This window comes from Centroberyx affinis, unplaced genomic scaffold (genome assembly GCF_046629955.1).
Source record: "Centroberyx affinis isolate AG114_WGS23_722 - 3 ecotype Tasmania unplaced genomic scaffold, CSIRO-AGI_Caff_v1 ptg006947l_1, whole genome shotgun sequence".
In the NCBI taxonomy this organism is placed as follows: domain Eukaryota; kingdom Metazoa; phylum Chordata; class Actinopteri; order Beryciformes; family Berycidae; genus Centroberyx; species Centroberyx affinis.
Genome location: NW_027283517.1, coordinates 14,399 through 33,722, shown reverse-complemented (window position 1 = coordinate 33,722; position 19,324 = coordinate 14,399). Strand labels below are relative to the sequence as shown.

At 41.6% G+C, this 19,324-nt stretch overlaps 1 protein-coding gene across 1 annotated transcript; it reads left to right on the top strand.

The window, feature by feature from the left end:
- Positions 1-343: 343 nt before the first annotated feature.
- On the top strand, positions 344-19,259 carry pknox1.1 (pbx/knotted 1 homeobox 1.1). The gene is made up of 11 exons (XM_071513281.1): positions 344-407; positions 1,926-2,038; positions 4,694-4,824; positions 6,203-6,374; positions 9,479-9,679; positions 10,690-10,840; positions 11,797-11,894; positions 12,796-12,924; positions 13,048-13,124; positions 15,482-15,648; positions 17,252-19,259. Exons 2-11 carry the CDS (start codon positions 1,985-1,987, stop codon positions 17,428-17,430), a joined length of 1,359 nt encoding a protein of 452 aa, XP_071369382.1. The 5' UTR covers positions 344-407; positions 1,926-1,984; the 3' UTR covers positions 17,431-19,259.
- Positions 19,260-19,324: the final 65 nt, after the last annotated feature.

The window sequence follows — 19,324 nt, the reverse complement described above, 5'->3', positions numbered from 1 at the left end:
AATTTTGACTCTTAGCCTGCCTGCACAGCACATTATGCCCTAATTATCACGGCTATATGCAGCGTATTAGGAGTAAACAATCTGCATCTGGTGCTTTGTTTGTCTGTTGGTGTGAGGAAGACGAGAATAATGCATGAAGGAGTGATAAGTCGGTGTTATAGATAGAAAACGTGTTTCCTGGTGTGTTTTTGTAAATGAGGGCAGTGGATAAGCTTTGCCAGGCAAACCCAGCAGGGTGCAGGGACTCGGGGGGCGAGAACAAGGCGCTCCAGACGTCATGTCTCCTCCCACCTCATAAATATTCATGAGCCAAATGCCCTGCGTGTCCTTACGCGATGACGCAACGCGACAACTGCGGGTCCCGATTGCTGCAGCCGCTTGTCAGTGTGACGAAGATTGGCACTCAGGTAAGCTGTCACTCAAAATCTTCTTTTTCCGTTCCCTATCAATCAAACAATCTGGGCTGCACACAAAAATGCCCAGGGCGAGAAGTGCGGCCGCAGTCAGAGCGGTGGAGGGTGTTTTGGTGGGGAAGCAGCGGCAGGGCTCCGGGAGGAATAAAAATCTGTCTGCGGGGAAAAAAAAAATATGTCGGCGTTTTGGGGGCAGAGAAGGATTGTGGCAAAGCAAGGGCGAGAGCTAGAAGCAAGGCCCCTGCTTTACCCCGACAGAGTAGGGCGGAGGGGAGGGAGAGGCAGCTGTCCCCGCTTGATTGATTGACTGATGTGGGCAGGATTTCGGATCGACTGGCTAGCCCGTTAGCCGAGGCTTGTTATTACAGCCAGATTACAGTACACAAATGACGAGAAATATGTACTCATGTTAATTGGAAACACAAAATGCCGAACCGATGTTTTTACGGCGTTTATCTGCTGTCTGCTTCGTAGTAATCCACAGCGGGTTTTTTAGCTCGCTAGGTTAGCTTGTTTTTTGGCAATGATTCCCTTGCTAAATATGGCGCTTTGCATTTTGGCTGTGTGCTCACCGTACCAGCATGCAAACACTTTAGTTAGCAGGCTAGCTAGCTTGCTAACGTTAGCGTTAGCTCGGCTGGACGGTGGCTATTTTTGAATAACTGAGTACACCTTAGATTTGGGCTACCGAGCTAACGTTACTGAGTCGTAACAAGCTATTCAGCGAAAATAGAGGATACACTCTGATTTATAGGTAGCCGCTTTCCCGGGAATACCCCAGTCTGGCTAGCGGGTTAGCTTGAAGGCTCACATTTTGTTTATTTTATTTTCCTTGCCGCCAGAAACAGTATCTGAGGAGCTAATACAGGGCTAAAGGGGCTAAAAGCTAAGTTCATCGTGGTGGGTGTGTTACAGGAGTTGCAGGATAACGTTAGCTCACTATTAACGGACATCAAAGCACCTCGACGTCTTTTTGTGAAAGTTCTCTTATTTTAAGAGTACAGACATGTTTTAAACACAGCCCAGTTTACTGTTTAATAAATGTTTAAACGCAGTCCCTTCCATGTAACGTTACTCCTCAGTGATTTTCTAATGTTACAGTCCTTTGAATGGCTCAGATGTTTGTACGCATTTAGACAATAAACGTATATCAGTACAACATAAGATTTCAGTTTGCATGACTTGTATTTTTGCATTAAATTAAAATTGTTTTATTATATATGCACCCGCTACACGTCCACGTTTTTGTGTATTTTTGACACTTGACCTCGTGAGTTTTAAGTTTTTGATACTTATTAAACTCGTGCATTACCAGCATGAATACTCAACATCAAGAATTTATACTATGAATTAATTACAGCTGTTTTATTCTCCCTTACGTTACATCAGCCCAGTTTGCAAAGTTGTTTTAGCCCACTAATACACTCTCTCCCTAAAGTCTTTTGTGTTACAACTCTGTCATTTTCAGTGTCTTTGATTGCTAGTCTAACTGAAATGATGTGTGTTGTGTAGGTCGGCCAGCTGTCCCACCTCTCTAGAATGCCCCAGTGTTTGCAGCATCTGCAGTGAACATGATGGCAGCCCAGTCGGTTTCCATAGACAAGTACCCAGAAGGAGAGCAGCAGGTGGGTGAGAGGGGCAAATTTCGTCTGGGGCTCAGATCGGAGGCCTGCTCACTTTAATGAGTCCGAATGTATTAACCCTGAAGCACTTTTCGACATTTTTCTTGTTTGAGTAAGATAATTGATCAGAATTGCCTAAAGCGTATTCGTGGTAACTACTTAAAACGCTTTAGGCTACGACTTTTTAATATCCCGCAGTCGTTCCCTTGGATCTGAAGTTATGTTTAGTGGTGGCAAGTCGATCCGGACAATAAACCAAAGGGAAACACTTTCATGCATGCGACACAAGAAGCCGTTACATCAGTTTGGGTAGTCTTTTGGGGGACGTGCTTGTCTGATTGCGGTGGGCCACCACAAATAAATCACAGTATGGGTGACGCTGATGTAACATAAAGCCCTATTTCTGCCCGGTAGTTCTGTGTCTGTGCTTATGTAAATTGCTTACAAAACATCTTTATTCAAGTGCCAAATTTGGGGGTGTCTAAGAGAGCTGCGAAAGATCTATGACTAACAAGAAATTTTCCACCCCGAGCGAGCGGGTATTTTTAGCCCCGTTTGCGCTGAATCTAAGTCATTGTTGCCTCGGTCACATGGTTTGAGATGGGATTTATGTTCTTGGAAGGGACGCTAGGTTGCTGGTTGGCAGGCAGGGTGTGAAAACGTGTGAAAGGAGGAGGAGGAGCAACTTGGCTCTTCATCAATGAATGTGCCTTGAGTGGAGCAATGCAAACGCTGCGGCAACGCTCGTCGTCTCAGTGCAACTCTTATTTTCTGATCTTTTCTCCAGAACGGGAAGAAAAGCGATAGAAAGTGACTCGTCTGTACGCACATGATCTGATATCTGATATACAACCAGATATGGAAAGCGGTTGTAATTGCAGACACAGATTTAAGTAGATACGCCCACCGGAGACGGATATGGCCGTTTTCAGGCCAAGTGCGGACACACAGCAGTGTGATCTCATAAAATCTGATCTTTAGAACCAGGGGCCAGTTGCATAAAAATAGACCCACTCTTTAAGACTTAAATCTGACGTAAGCATAAGGACGGTTTCTCTAGGAAATCACAGTCGCTCCACTACTTTTCCATTGTCGCATATCTGTAATGGGCTGTTTCTGTCTCTGAAGACTCACTCTCTTCTGTAGGGTCTCTCCAAAAACCAAAAATTTGCCATCTTGTTTGAAACTACAGTCTTTAAACTTCCCACTCTGGCAATTAGGCTGACTCGTCGCCATAGCAACAAAGTTCTTAAATCAAGCTTAGCCTGGAGGGAAGGGAGGCTAATTTTCCTATTTCAAAATAAATCAGTCTTCATATTAATTCATATTAATTAGAATATGTCTAGTCTAACGTGAGAATCTAAGACCATCTAAGGCTTAGACTGGTCTTAGATTCTTAGATTAACCCCTTGTGCTCTGACTTTACCTGACTTTACCCTTAAATTTCCCCTTCAAAGTTAAGAAAAAAATCTTCAAAGTTAGAATAAACAAAATCCTAACTGTACAACAGTGACACATCCATATTCTGTATCTGCTGGTCCAACGCTTCTTGAAGCTCTAGCTGCTTATATTGAATGAAAAATGATAATACAAGATGCCATGTTTTTATGGATGCACCATTACATCAAATGGAAAAAAAATCTAGATGTTTCTACATCATTATATACACATTTCCCTGTAATTCATCCTGACATATTTGGTGTCTTTGGAAAACTTGTTGTGTTGACTCTTCTGTCAAGTGTCTTATTTTACCTACAATGCTTTGTGCGACAGGCTATCTAAGCCAGTCTTACCTTTAGTCACTCATAGGTGAGCTTTATGCAACAGCTAACAGATGTCAAAACGTGCTTTGAAATGTAACCATAACTAGGGATGGGACCATATGCTTATCTCACAATACGATACGCAATATGGGATTCATGATTCGATACAGCCACGATACGATGTAATAAAGAAAAGTTAAATGACAACAAAGTCTGACTGTGCAGAATTATGTTTATTTCTGAGCCACAAATCTTTCTAGTGATGGCGTTGGCTCGCAAGAATTGTAAACGACAATTAAAAATGTCCTTACAAAGTGTAAATAATATAATTTGGACGGAGAGCTTGTGAAATTGAAACGGGCAAGCCGTCTCATTTGTGATTACAACAGCAGAATAAAACGGAGCTAATATCACGATTTCGTTTTTTCTGCCTCACAATACGTAATGTCCCATCCCTAGCCATAACCACAGAGCCTTGGTGTGCAGGTGATATGCAGCGAGTGAATATGAAAGAGACAGGACTTGCGAAACATGAGACTATCAATATCTCTCCCTGCCCTGTTGTTGACCTCAAAAAAGATACCCCCCCCCCCCCCCCCCCCCGCCTTTTTTTTTAAACATTTATTTAGCCTCTTTGCCACATAATGGCTTTTGAAAACAGTGTGTGTTCTTCATACCAAGCTCTCCTGACCTTTCCAAGGGTTCATTTTCAGAGACAAAGCTCTGCATTAAGCTTTGCCCTCCAGCTACTTTTGGCTCTTCACATGATGCCTTCGTGTAGTTTCTCTCGTTCTCTGCCTCCGCCCTTACCTCTCTGCCTGTTCCTGTCTCTCTTTCTCTTTCTGTCACTCTCCTTGCTTTCTCTTCCTCACCTCTTTTCTCCCCCCCCCCGCAGATGCAAGGTGTGGTGCAGACAGACAGCGATTCGGAGCAGAAGTTTATCGAGGGGACGCTGGTGGAGCCGCCCAGCCCGGCGCCCACGGAGCCACAGACACCCATGGACGCAGACAAAGCCTCCATATACCGGTAGAGCCCATTCTTTCTGTGTGTGTGTGTGTGTGTGTGTATGTGTTGGCACTGAGAGAGTCGGACAGAAAGAGAGAGACCCAGAGAAAGAGACATGAGAGAAATGCAGGCCATCAAATCCTCTGTAACTCCCCTTCTGTTCCTCACTCTGTTCTGCCTTTCTTTTCTGCCTGAAGGCCACGTTTTGATTTTCAGACAGATTGGCCAGGAACTGAGAAACCCTTTCACTGGAAAACCTCACATGCTTTTCACTCCTGACATTTAAGGAAAATTCCTCTTCGTTTTTTTTTTCATGCGACATTCAGACAGTTCTTTGGCCTGGGAGTAGTTCAAGGGTGCGATCACACCCACGGTTCTTCTTTGTGGAAAAGTTTACTTTATTGCATTTTTGTATTCGTTCGTTTAGGTTCCCACTGATGAATTACTAGTAAACCAGGGCTTCTAAACAAAAGTCACATGGACTCACAAGTAGCTTGTTTATTGGACAGAGTTTTGGGGACCTGTCATCCTGCCAGGTTAGAGGTTTTGGAGGCGTATTGTCGCACCTTCTCTGGTGTTCATACCAGTTACAACACATGAAGAAATAGCTCAATATGAGCATCAGTCCTTGCCTGGGTCCAGACCTTTGAATCCGCCCACTCCACCGAGTTGACTGCTTCTGGTCTGGCATCGTGACATGAAACAGCGGTTTCTCCCGGTTGAAAAAGTCATCGGTCCAATGAGCGCCGGGGGGGGGAGTAACGATTAGCCAATCAGCGCCACGGGCGGGACTAACGCTGTTGTCAAGCTGTTGTCAAGCTGTGCGCCGGAGCCAAGGAGGAGTAATAACAACAATGGAGACCGCTATAGACAAGATAGACGCTGCTATCCAGGCTGTTCTAAATCCATTAAAAGTACCAATTACTTTGAAATCCAAACAGCGCTCTGCTTTGAAGGCATTTATTCAAAGGGGAGATCGAATCCCCCTCCCCCACGGAAATCGGTTAGAGTGGAGGCAATGTCAGACTGAAGATGGAAATGGAGTGGAACGAGTTGACAATTCTTTCTGATATCAGGCAACATCAGTCCAGACCTTCATTTTGTTCTGCAAGGCTTTCCGAGCATGAAGAACCGCTGGTTATCAGATGTCAACATCCGTCTCCTTCTACCCATAAAACCTTGTGTTTTTTGGGGTCGTTTCCAGTAGTTGGTTCGGATTATGTTCTCAATCGCACTTCGCTCCAAACATGCTTGAACCAGCCGCAAATGAAATGCATGGTATTGCTCTGGAAAACAAAGTATATATCCTTTTCAAATGAGTCTGAGTGTAGAATTCAGTAACATTTCCCCCTGTGTGTGTGTCTCTCTCTCTCTCTCTCTCTCTCTCTCTCTCTCGCAGGCATCCCCTGTTCCCCCTGCTGGCCCTGCTGTTTGAGAAGTGTGAGCAGTCCACGCAGAGCTCCGACTGCATCACGTCGGCGAGCTTCGACGTCGACATCGAGAACTTCGTCCGCAGTCAGGAGAAGGAGGGCAAAGCCTTCTTCAGCGAGGACCCGGACCTCGACAACCTGGTGAGAGACTTCAGAGGTTTAACAGCTGCCTTGTTGTATTTCTTTTTTTTTTTTTTAGAAATTATTTTATTTCAGCCAGGGCAGGAGATTTGATTTTTTTTGGTGACCTGGCTGCATTGGCCAGTAAAAACCCTAAATTTACCAAATACTTTTAACTATTTTACCAGAAAACTAGATTTTTAGAGTGGAAATGGATCTCTGAACAGCGGTTGGTTACCTGACAAAATGGCTGGTAGCACTGATTACAGTATCATATATCTAGTATCCATAGATCATATTTATTCATATCTAGTGGAGATTTTTATTTCTTTCTCCCATTACGTCCTCTTTCTTTTTTGGGCTAATGACTGAAGCTAAGTAAGCTGCTGGCTCTGAAACGGTTCAGTTCTGAGGTATTTGACAAAAACAAAACAAGGACATGAGGTATTTCACAAAGAAATACAAACTCGCACACTCACTAGTCAGTGACCTTTAACCTCAGCAAACGGCTGAGGTCTCTCAGCAAGTAGTCCCACCCATTGCTTTCCTTTCCCATTAGTTAGAATATCAGTGATTTAAAAATGGTGTCTGTAACACCACAATCACATTTTTAGTGTCAAATAGCTTGTGAATTTGGCATTTTTTTTATTTATTTTTTTTAATCTTTTTGTATATATTGTAACACATACTACAGATATATACAAATGTACTTTATAATTTGAAACTATATACAGGGTTCCAATGGGCCAGGAGAGTTTGTGGATTTAAGAAAAATATTTCAGTTTTGCATGGCCATGAAAGTACTTGATGTTTTCAAATTAAAATATAGCTCCCAAATTTCTCATTGCATTGACTTACATTCACTCCTTTAGCTTAGTCTTATCCAACACATAAGATGATTATCAAACCATGAGTGCCAATCTCGATACTTCCCAAGTTGTCTTGGAGAGACTTAACTTCACCATTACAGACGGACTGTGTGTGTATGTTAATGTGATCAGTGAAGACAGACAGGGGTTCATTTCCCCAGCTGTTTCAACCAGATCTGTACTGCAGACTATAGTGCTGTTTGTTTGTAGTGAAGAGTGAAACTTGGAGCTTCCAATTCGCTCTCCTTGGTCCAGTCACCCTTGTACTTGCTCTTCTTCTTCTTCTTCTTCTTCTTCTTCTTCTTCTTCTTCTTCTTCTTCTTCTTCTTCTTCTTCTTCTTCTTCTTCTTCTTCTTCTTCTTCTTCTTCTTCTTCTTCTTCTTCTTCTTCTTCTTCTTCTTCTTCTTCTTCTTCTTCTTCTTCTTCTTCTTCTTCTTCTTCTTCTTCTTCTTCTTCTTCCTCTTCCTCTTCCTCTTCCTCCTCCTCCTCCTCCTCCCAGGAAATCTGCCTTCCCATGCATGAAAATAAACCAAACTTTGCACATAGGTCCAGTCCCATGCCAAACTTCCTCAACTGGCTTTGGGGGTCAATAGTCCTGATGGTGGCGCTACAGCAATCGTCTAAAGTTTAAAACTTTGAAGATTCATAACAAATCAGTTGTACGTGCTACGGCTTTGCAACTTTCACCAAAATGTAGGCCCAAGTGAGCAGAAATGTTCAGATGCTTCGAGCTGCCAGGAATTATGAAGTCCATCTCTCTAGTTTTACAGATTTGAGAAAAACAATTAAACCTATCTCCTCCCACATTTTTTGCTCAATTGACACCAAACTTGCTACACTGCATCTTCAGACTGTCCTCCACAAACCATCCAGCCAGATTTTTGAATTATAGAGATTTTGAATTCTGCCCTCATGTAAACTATTGCAGTCAGTGGAAATAGAGCATCTTAAACATCGGTTTTTGGCTTATGGAGCAATCAATCTTTCTAAAAACAAATTACAGACATCTCTATGTTGTCTAGATGAAGTACACAAATTCTCAGAATTTTGTCTTGATATATTAATACGAATATTTGACACTAGTTTGAAATCTGCCTTTACATGCATGGACAGCTGTTATCCTGCACCCTGGTGGTTGGTTAAGTCATAGTGTGAAGCCTCCTCCAATTTTCCCACTGCTCAGGTATCTCAACACCATCAAGACTTGCCATTGGTGGTAAAGGTTGTGAGTTCGAACCCCTGGTGCTGCAGAATGAACATGCTTATGTCTACTTAGGCATTGTGCTGTGTGGGTTAGAGACTCATGATTTAAAATATGTTCTAATGATAATTATGGTCTGGGCAGTTCTGCTGATGGACCCTCATGTATTTCTCATTCGTCCTCCTGTTCTTCTTCCTACTCCTCCTTTTCTTCCTCTTCCTCCTCAAAATGCCTGGCCCTGACACTGCTGCTCAGCAGCTATAATTATCTAATGCATCTTTGATATATTGCAGTTGGCAAGTAAACTTCAGGGATGATGATGATAATAAAACTTAATATATGGCATATATATATATACACAAGTAGAGTTTACAATGTACTTTACAAGAAGGCATAAAAGCAAGTCATAAAATACATAACGAGGAGATAAAAATAAGAAGCACAAGAGAAAATACATCAAAAGATAAATAAATAAATGCATGAAGTTAAATGAGATGAAAGAAAACATAAGAAACATCACAAGGTTAAAAGTGGGAAAGCTCAGAAACGATTACATCAAAGCAAAACTGCAAAGGTCAGTTTGCTCTCTTTGCAGCCCGGGTGCTTCAGGCAGAGCGTTCCACAGTCCTGGATGTGTTATGATTTTATATTTTATTTAATATTCAAACTTTGTAACATCGACATACAAATAGACAAATAAAACAAAAACTATAATAAAATGATTTAATAAAATAAGCTCTCTCTCGTTCACATCTGACGTCTGAGATCATAAATTAGTAAAGTCATAAAGTTCAGTACAGGATACATGGACAAAACAGACTGTATTCTCACACCTTGTGGCTCAATACTAATCTAGTGCCAAAATTTGCAGATGCGATGCAGTTCCCCCACATATATTTTTTTTTTACTATAAGTATACATAAGATATTTTCCCCATTTTGATATATTGTTCTTATAGTCCTGGAGCTTTATCTGTCCTGGGCATCAAACGGGACACAAGAACTGACTCAAGAGCTTAATTAACCCCTTCTTCACGGTTGACCTTTGACCTCCAGATGGTGAAAGCCATCCAGGTGCTGCGGATCCACCTGCTGGAGCTGGAGAAGGTGAGCGACCTGTGCAAGGACTTCTGCAGCCGCTACATCGCCTGCCTGAAGACCAAGATGAACAGCGAGACCCTGCTGAGCGGAGAGCCGGGCAGCCCCTACTCCCCCGTCCAGGGCCAGGCCCAGAGCTTCTCCCCCACCAAGACCCAGGCACGCAGCGCGCGCACACACACACACACACACACACACACACAACATACACTAGGGTTGAACAATTAATCAAAATTTTATCGAAATGGCAATATGGCCTACTGCAATTTTCAAATCGCAGGAGGCGCAATATTTGTTAAAGGTGAAATGTGTCAAAATAGCATTTTAAATGAAATATTGTGGTGCTGCAGAGATGTCCTGGCCTACACATCATATTCTACAGACTTAAGAAAACATCTTTGTTTGGTACAGATCCCCGCAAAAATCACACCATAATCATTTGAATACGTTTTTCAATGAAAATGAGAATAATGATGTAAAAATGATCATTCCCTCCAATATCACAGATCATATCACAATTGCAATATCAGTCAAAATAATCGCAATTAGATATTTTTTCAAAATCGTTCAGCCCTAACATACACACATACACACACACACACACACACACACACACACACACACACACACACACACACACACACACACACACACACATACACATACATACATAAGTGGCTGAAAGCAAAAGAATTTACAGAATTTACTGATATTTTTAAGTCTTATAAATACTTATCTTATATTTCCAAGTCCCATACCCTACCTCACAATTTCATTAGTTGGAATTAGATTCACGCATGTCAGCCCCTTTCTTTCGGAAGAGGATTAGGGCCACGTGTGAAAAAAGTTTTGTCAGGTGAAAAAAAAAGTCAGGTGAAAAAGAATTCTGACTTTAAACTCAGAATTCTGAGAATTTTTTTTTTTCACCTGACAAAACTTTTTTTTTTTTTTTTCACCTGACAAAACTTTTTTTTTTTTTTTTTTTTTCACCTGACAACTTTTTTTTTTTGGTGGCCCTAATCCTCTTCCGTACCTTTCCTTCCTGTAACTTTCTTTTTTCTTTTTTTTTTTGTTGGGACCAAATGTGTTTTTTGGGGGTTTTTTTTCTATTTCTTTCTTTACTCTCTGCCGACGTTCTCCTGTGACCGGTTCCGGTCTCTGTCCCGCAGACGTCCAGCTCGTTCACGGGCACCATCAGTCCCCAGGGCCAGATCGTGGTGCCGGCGTCGGCCCTGCAGCAGGGCAACGTCACCGTGACGGCCGTCAACCCCACCCAGGTGGTCGCAGGTATGTCACCCTGGCATACGACCTCCCCCTCAGGTACTGTACTGTCCCGCCCACACGCTGGGCCACTCGCCTTCCTTTTTTGAAGCAATATTCCACATGGGGTTTTAACATGGGGGGGGTTATTCGGTTCTTGACCGCCATGAAAACCAGAATATAATCTACTCACCAAGATCAGATGCAGCTGTACGAGTTTGTAGCGTTCAGAGTTTTGCTTCCCATCCATTTGAATGAGGAGATGAAATAGACTGAACACTGGCATTGAACACGTTGGTGAACGGATCCTGCTGCTGTGATTTTCAACTGACTGTGGGTCCAACATTTTAGAACATAATTTCACCAAATAGCATTTTTAAATACTAATTTTAGTGTAAAGCAAGATAGAGCTGCAACGATTAATCGATTAGTTGTCAACTATTAAATGAATCGCCAACTATTTTGATAATCGATTAATCGGTTTGAGTCATTTTTTAAGAAAAATAAGTCAAAATTCTCTGATTTCAGCTTCTTAAATGTGAATATTTTCTGGTTTCTTTCCTCCTCTATGACAGTAAACTGAATATCTTTGGGTTGTGGACAAAACAAGACATTTGAGGACGTCATCTTGGGCTTTGGGAGACACTGATCCAATAATCGTTAGTCGCAGCCCTAAAGCAAGAATAGAAATGCAAATGCAGATGTTGTTGAATCTGTTCACAAACGTGTTAAATGTAAGGTTTCAGGCTATATTTGTGTCTCATTCAAATGAATGGGAAGTAAAAATCTGAAAGCTACAAACTCGTCCAGCTGCATCTGATCTTAGCGATTAGTTTATATTCTGGTTTTCATGGCGGTCAAGAGCCGAGTAACCCCCATGTTAAAACTAAGTGGAATATTGCTTTTAAGATGTCACCATCCTTTGACTGCCTTGTTTTGCTTTGTGTGCAGCCGACCCTCAGATGATGAATTTACTCTGTGTGTGTGTGTGTGTGTGTGTCTCTGTCTCTCTCCAGGTGGGACGGTGTACCAGCCTGTTACAGTCGTCACTCCTCAGGGCCAGGTGGTAACACAGGCCCTCTCTCCTGGGACAATACGCGTCCAGAACAATCAGGTAGAACAGGCCTCCTCTCATCCTCTATTCACACTTCAAACAAGGAAGCAAAAAAAAAAAACAACTTTGCCACTGCAATGCTGTCGTAAAATGTTCTCAGTAGAGCTCAAATTCACAGGGTTCTATAAATGAAGAGTTTCCCTCCAAAAAGAGATGAGTAACCATTTGAAGAATTGATTCCTAGTCTTGACAGAATGATTGCTGGCATGAAAGTAAAGCACATTATGGTGCATATTTTAGTAGCTAATGCATGGCATTACACGCTAAAATCGGACCCATTTAATCTGTAATGTCATGCATTAGCCACTAAAATAAGGGATTTTTTTTATTTTTTATTTTTTTAGAAAAGAGTCTTGGATTTGTTTCTCTTCATTGCTTTTCAAGTCTGAACACCCTGAACTTCCAATCAGAAGTTCCTCTCTACAGCACAGTGAAGCCGAGGCAGCGTTCCTCCTCTGGGACAATCTGGATATTTATAGTGTTTCGGAATGAAACCCTCCGTGTGTTCCATGTGAAGTATTATGATCCGTTGGGGCATGAAACCCATGGGGAAAACACATTTTTTAATTTCGAAAATGGCGAATCAATTAGAAAAATGTATTTATTCCTCACTTTCTGAAACATTTAGTCTGAAAGTATGGAAAATGAATCATTTCCAGGTCTTGAAAAGTTCATGGAGTTCCTGGAAAAGTATGAAAAAATGTTCAGCTCCAGTGTACATTTTCTGTGTTTAGCTGTTAGCAAATACATTATATTGAACATAGACCGAAATCTTCCAATCCAGTTACAAAATTAGGTCTCGAAAAGTTTTGAAACATTTTGAAACGGAATTGAATATCGTATTATTGTCTGCATAAACGAGTAGATGGATAGATAGATAAACGAATGTCTGCCCGCTCAGCTCCAGCTGCAGTTTCACCAGGACCTGAACCTCTTCAACCACGACGAGAACTCGTCCAAGAACAAGCGCGGCGTTCTCCCCAAGCAGGCCACCAACGTCATGCGCTCCTGGCTCTTCCAGCACATCGGGGTGAGTGGTGTGTGTGTGTGTGTGTGTGTGTGTGTGTGTGTGTCCTACAGTCCGAGTTCAGCCACGTCACACTGAAACCGGTTCAACCCTCTGAGACAGTTTTTCCTCCCTTTTCCTCCCTAGCACCCGTATCCCACAGAGGACGAGAAGAAACAGATTGCCTCTCAGACTAACCTGACGCTCCTGCAGGTCAATAACTGGTGAGTCAGCAGATTGCCTTTCCTCCCCAAAGACCCCTGAAGAGATTAGCGTTCAGCCGGGAGTCTCAGACAATCTATTTAACGTTGAGTTTTAACATGTGTAGGCCGTCTAAAGATTAGAGGGTAACAGTGAAAGCTTTGATCAGAATGATCAAAAGGAACAGTGACAGTTTCTGCTGATTAATGCAAAATACAACTGCATGAACCTTACCAGAATAGTCAACTCAATTAATTACCTCAAGTGCCCAAGTACTTTTTCATTGAAACTAAACCCCTGTCATGCTTAATTCAGTATAGTCTGTAATCTAATTTAATATCACTTTCTTTATGGAGAAGTGAAGCTTGTTTCCATCCATCACACACAATAATCTCAGACACCACAGTTTGGATTTTGGATTTAACTTTGGTGAATGATGTCTCTCACCACTGCGTTTCAGCATGTCCAAAATTACACTGACACACAGCAAAACAGGTGAAAGTTACTTTTTCATTTCAGCGGAAAAGGAAAAAAAAAAATCACCCTAACACTCTTTGACACTGTTAAAAAAAAAAACAACTACTGGAAATGTGCCTTGCATTTCTTGGTCCATTTTGTTGTTTGGTGGTGTATTTTTCTTATTCTTTTTCTTATAGCCTCAATAGACCAGAATGCAATGCAGCTACAAGACATTTTGAGTAAGGGGGCGCAGCCGCGATCACAGACACTCTCCAGTGTTCACAAACTAGTTGGCCGGCTAGCTAGATTTTTATGCCCCAATCACCCACCTTTTGATTGAAAGCAACAAGTTCGTACCTGTTCTCTGTGGGTTGTCAAAAGGCATTCTGGGAAATGTAGGAAACCACTTGAAAGTTGAACTAGACGAGGCAGGTTGAGGGAAAGTGGATACACCAGAAAAGTAAATTACAACACTTCATCACAAAATAACTCCTGGAATGCATTGAGCATCACAAATTGACAAAATCTAAGAGTATCTGAGGGTGGAATTTTACTAAAGTTGCACCGTGTGGGACTTATAGTAAGGCTTGTAACAACGCATTATGTAATAACGCCGCATTATGTAATAACTTGACAAAATGTAATTAATTTTCACTTCATTATGTAATAATCTGCCGCATTTTGTAATAATCTGCCGCATTTTGTAATACACAGCTTGAAGGCAATATGTAATAAATTTCCCTGCATTTTGTAATAAATTATTACATATTGCTGTGGTTATTACAAAATGCGGGAGATGCACTTTTTTATATGATGAAAATGTAATAATACAGTGCATTATGTTATAACCTACCAAAATGGATGTCTTCATCTGTACACATGTTATATTTTTAACAATTAAGCTAAATTAAACTTCCCAAATATTAAATTAGACCGGCGTTATAGTTAACTCTGATCTTAGTCTAAATAGCCACATAAAGGCAGTAACAAGAGCAGCTTTTTATCTTCTTACAATTTCAGACAAACTCAGGGACTTCATGTCAAAAGCCAACCTGGAAAATCTCATTCACACTTTTATTTCTAGCAGACTGCTGCAATGGTCTTTTGACAGAGCTCCCCAAAAAAGACCATCAAATTTATTACATATTGCGTTCAGGCTGTGTATTACAATGTGATATTTATGTAGAATTTAAACAAGAGCTTAAACTGGAAAAGTATCTGTTGTATGAAAACCAAAAGTATAGACAGGCTATCTGTAACTTTAGGGTGAACAACACCAGAATCCCCAAGGTCATTGGACGATATAAAGGGCTGGATAGAAACCAGAGGATTTGCAACCTCTGTAATGATAACCGCTTGGGAGACGAGTATCATATTCTGTTCCAATGTAAGAATGTAAACATAATTAATTATAGAGAAAGGTATTTGCCAAAGTATTATTCAAACCGCCCATCTATGTTTAAATTAATTTTGTTATTACAATCAGATAAGCCAAAAATTATTTGTAAATTAGGTGCCTTTTTGAAGAATGTCCTTCCTCTGTTTAAGTAATATTTGCCGTGTGCTATCGTTTTGTTATTATTGTATGTTGTGTTTGTGCTCCATACCATGTGATCATGGTCTTGAGCCATATAAATAAATGAAATGAACAAAATGCGAGTGTTATTACATAATGAAGTGAACATTTATGATATTTTGTCGAGTTATTACATAATGCGGTGTTATTACATAGTGCGTCGTTACACGCCTGTTGTGTAAAATCCCAGTTTGAAGTTCCTTTTCGAACTCGAGGAGGAGAGGATTTCATCACAGCCAGACACCTTCCCTGCTAGAGGCAAAAAAGCACATACTGTCACTTCTGTGGTTCATCCTTCCTAACTGGAGGAAAACCCCCCTCCCTCCCCCCTCCCACTGTCTCCAGGTTCATAAACGCGCGGAGGCGGATCCTGCAGCCCATGCTGGACGCCAGCTCCTCCGAGACGCCCAAAGCCAAGAAGAAGACGCCCCAGAACCGGCCGCTGCAGCGCTTCTGGCCCGACTCCATCGCCGCGGGAGGAGTCACCCAGCAGCAAGTCACGATGCCAGACGGTAGAATATCTGCTCGTCTGTTTATTTGTATACGTATGCGTATGTGTTTAGGGCTCGGCCGATGTATCGGGAGGGGCGTTTACAAGTGGTGTGACCGGGGAAACCAGATTTGACAGTCAAAATCGTAAATACTTTTTTTTTTTTTTTTTTTTTGTGATCAAGTGATTTTGCCCCTATTTGTTAGTTAGCCTGTCTGTCTGTTAGCGTGATATCTCAAACACACATTTAACTGATTTCCGTTAATTTTGGTGGACAGATCGGTCTTGGGCCCAGGAGCAGTTGATCCAGTTTTGGTGATTTCCGCAATTAGACAGTTGCTTCATAATTTCCGCCATAACTATGACACTAACAGAGATGGAGACTTGCTTCCAAATCCTAAGGGTCTGTCTGCAGGGTCATGATCTTTCTAGCGATGGCATCGGCTTGCCAGAATGTAAACAACAATTTAAAAATGTCATTACAAAGCGCAAATAATATAATTTTGGATGGAGAGCTTGTGAAATTATGATGGTCAAAACATCTAATTTGTGATTACTACAGCAAAAGGAAATAGAGCTAATATCGAGATTCATTTTCCTGCCCCACAATAAGTATTATCAATTTTTTTTTATTGTGCTATATTAGGGCTGGGCGATATGGACAAAATCAAATATCACAATATTTTTGACCAAATACCTCGATATCGATATTGCGACAATATTGTAGGGATGACTATCGGTGCTTTCACAAAATATTTACACAATGAGATTTTTGATAAATAATCATCAGTAATGTGGATATAATGACTAAGTGGGTAAAGGCAAATAACAGAACAGCTAGAACAGTCTGGTAAGTTCAGAAAATGACATCACTTTACTGTAATGCAGCCTTTAAAACCAGGAAAAGACACTTATGCCATATCACGATATTACCATATCCAAAATCTAAGACGATATCTAGTCTCATATCGCGATATCGATATAATATCGATATATTGCCCTGCCCTACGCTATATCGAATTTCGATATATCGTCCCATCCCTAGTCTGGGTTTTTGTGTCACTTTTGACCCCCGATGTGTTTGCATCCCTGAAAATAGTTTTTTTTTTGTTTTTTTTTTACAATATTTTTATTGGGGTTTTTCAATTATAACAAACAGTACATATTAAAAAATAAAATAAAACAAAAAAGGGTCAGTCTTGGCAGCAAATACAGTTTACCATCAAATGAATAGGCAAGTAAATAAAAACATAGTCATGAAAACAGAGGTGAAGATACAGATGTTACCGTAATTATAATGTACAGAAAATCTTGAAGATCACATGGGCCACTCCACTTTATAGTCTTATTCCGGTTGCCCCGCCCCCACCCCAATCTTATCCCTGAAAATAGTACTAGGGTTTGGAAGTGTGTGTGTCAAAAACATCTCTGTGCCTCCCCCCCCCCCCCCCCACTTTATAGTCTTATTCCAGTTGCCCCGCCCCCACCCCAATCTTATCCCTGAAAATAGTACTAGGGTTTGGAAGTGTGTGTGTCAAAAACAATCTCTGTGCCTCCCTCTCCCCTCCTCTCTCCTCCCCCTCTCCCCTCTTCCTCCCTCTCCTCTCTCCCCCCCCCCCCCTCAGGTACGATGGTGACGATGAGCGTGGAGGGCCTGCAGAGCCTGACGTCGGACGGCGCCACGCTGGCGGTGCAGCAGGTGATGATGGGGGGCCACAGCGAGGACGAGTCGGGGGACAGCGGGGACGAGGACGACGACGACATGGCCGGGCTGGGCCTGGACAACAGCGACTCTTTGCAGTAGAGAGGGGGGGGACACACGCACACACACACACACACACACCTGAACCCACCCTATTGGTCTACACATGAACACACAAGCTTTTAAAAATAGGTCGACATACACACGAGTGCGTTCTCAAACACACACTGAATCATTTTACACACACACACACACACACACAATAGGTTTACATAGAGCACAAAACATACGGGAGCCCCCCCCCCACTGAACGGCGGCGTATGTTGTGTGTGTGTGTGTACGTCAGGAGTTTCATTTCAGAAACCGTTTTTTTATTATGTAGTCAATGTAGGCGAGTGCACTTTTTTTGTATAATATCGTAAGCTCAAAAAGATGTTAAGCAAACAACGGAAGCAAAAAAAAAAAAAAAGAAAAGAAAAAGAAGTGTTAAAAAACACCCGAAGCAAGTTTGTATGCTCCGTTAATAAATGTTGAATGATTTTTTTTTTTTTTTTTTTTTTTTTTTGGTTTTATTTTGTTTTTCTTTTCTCCCCCTTCCCTCCCAACTCTCATTTTGGATGCCAACACTTTCAAGTTGTATCTGTAAGGGTTTGTCTTCACTTTTTTGCATGCTTGTGTTTGAGTAGATGTGCGCACTCTTATTACCACTGACTCCGAGGCTCTCAGGCCCCAGCAGAGCCCGACAGGGGAGATTTAAAAAAAAAAAAAAAAAAAAAGGAGAGATGCTTATTTTTATATACAAACATAAGAAGTAATGAGTGTTTTTTTTTTTGTTTGTTTTTTTTTGTTTTTTTTTGTTTTTGTGTTCTTGTTTTGTAAGGAATATTTATGTACAGATTCATTATTAAAGCTAGCGACCCTGTTTTCCAGGGTTTGATGAAGTTTTCTAAAAAAGAAAAAAAAAAAAGTAATTGAATGCCGATGAAAATTGCTATGTAAATTGGTTTTAAACTTCCGATACTAAAAAAAGGCCTTACCTACGTTCTTTTGTAAAGAAAACTAGCCAAGAAGCACAGAAAGAAAGCCTGACCCTTAGTGAAATTAGTCAAAAGACACTAAACTGCAGAACACTTGTGTGGGTTGATGAGGTAGTGAGTCATTTTACATTGTACTGAGATGCTCCAAGTTGTCTCGCACAGGAAGTCGATCGCAGTACTCCGATTTTCTAAACCCAGATCCGGTTTTACCCACATTGTGTATACAACCACACGTCTTTTAATCATTTTACGGTAGTAGCGTAGGTGTCACTCTTTTCCAAAATGCACAATCCAGAACACTATGCTAACCACACAATCACAAGGGGCCGTCGGGACAAAACCCTGGACAGGCAGTATCCTCATTATCAGATACAAACTCAATCATTAGCAAGAAACAGACACTTTGCACGCATTAATCTTTATTTATATGTACACGAACATGCTATTGCATTGAAAACAGAGAGAGCAGCTGGAGGGTTGGACCCCCCTGAAGGACTCGGGACGAAGCGCTGTGGCCTCCGTCGCTCCCGTCCCACTACAGACACCTGTAGTGAAACTTTTCTCAATCTCAATTTATCAATTTGTTTGATATTACTGCACAAATTGGGGGTGCCTCTTGTTGGAATACCTATAATATTGTACTGTACACCAGCTGTCTGTCAGTAGCGATAATCCGGTTTATATCCCTCTTGTCTTGTAAGTTCAGACTTGACTGGTGAAACCCGGATGAGTCAAAGCCCGGCGGACTGAAGCTCTCGCGGTCTGGGCCGGCCTCCGCTGAGCTCTCTGTTTCTCACTCGCGTCTGTCTCGCTTTTTATGACCCGTTGTTCACTTTTCTCTCGTCTGTTTTGCCTTAGAGCTTTCTATTTTGGAATAAACGATGCCTAACTCTCTGTTGTCCCCCCCCCCCGTCTCTTCATTCTGCTCTCTCAGCTTCGCCTCCATACGTCTGCCTCTG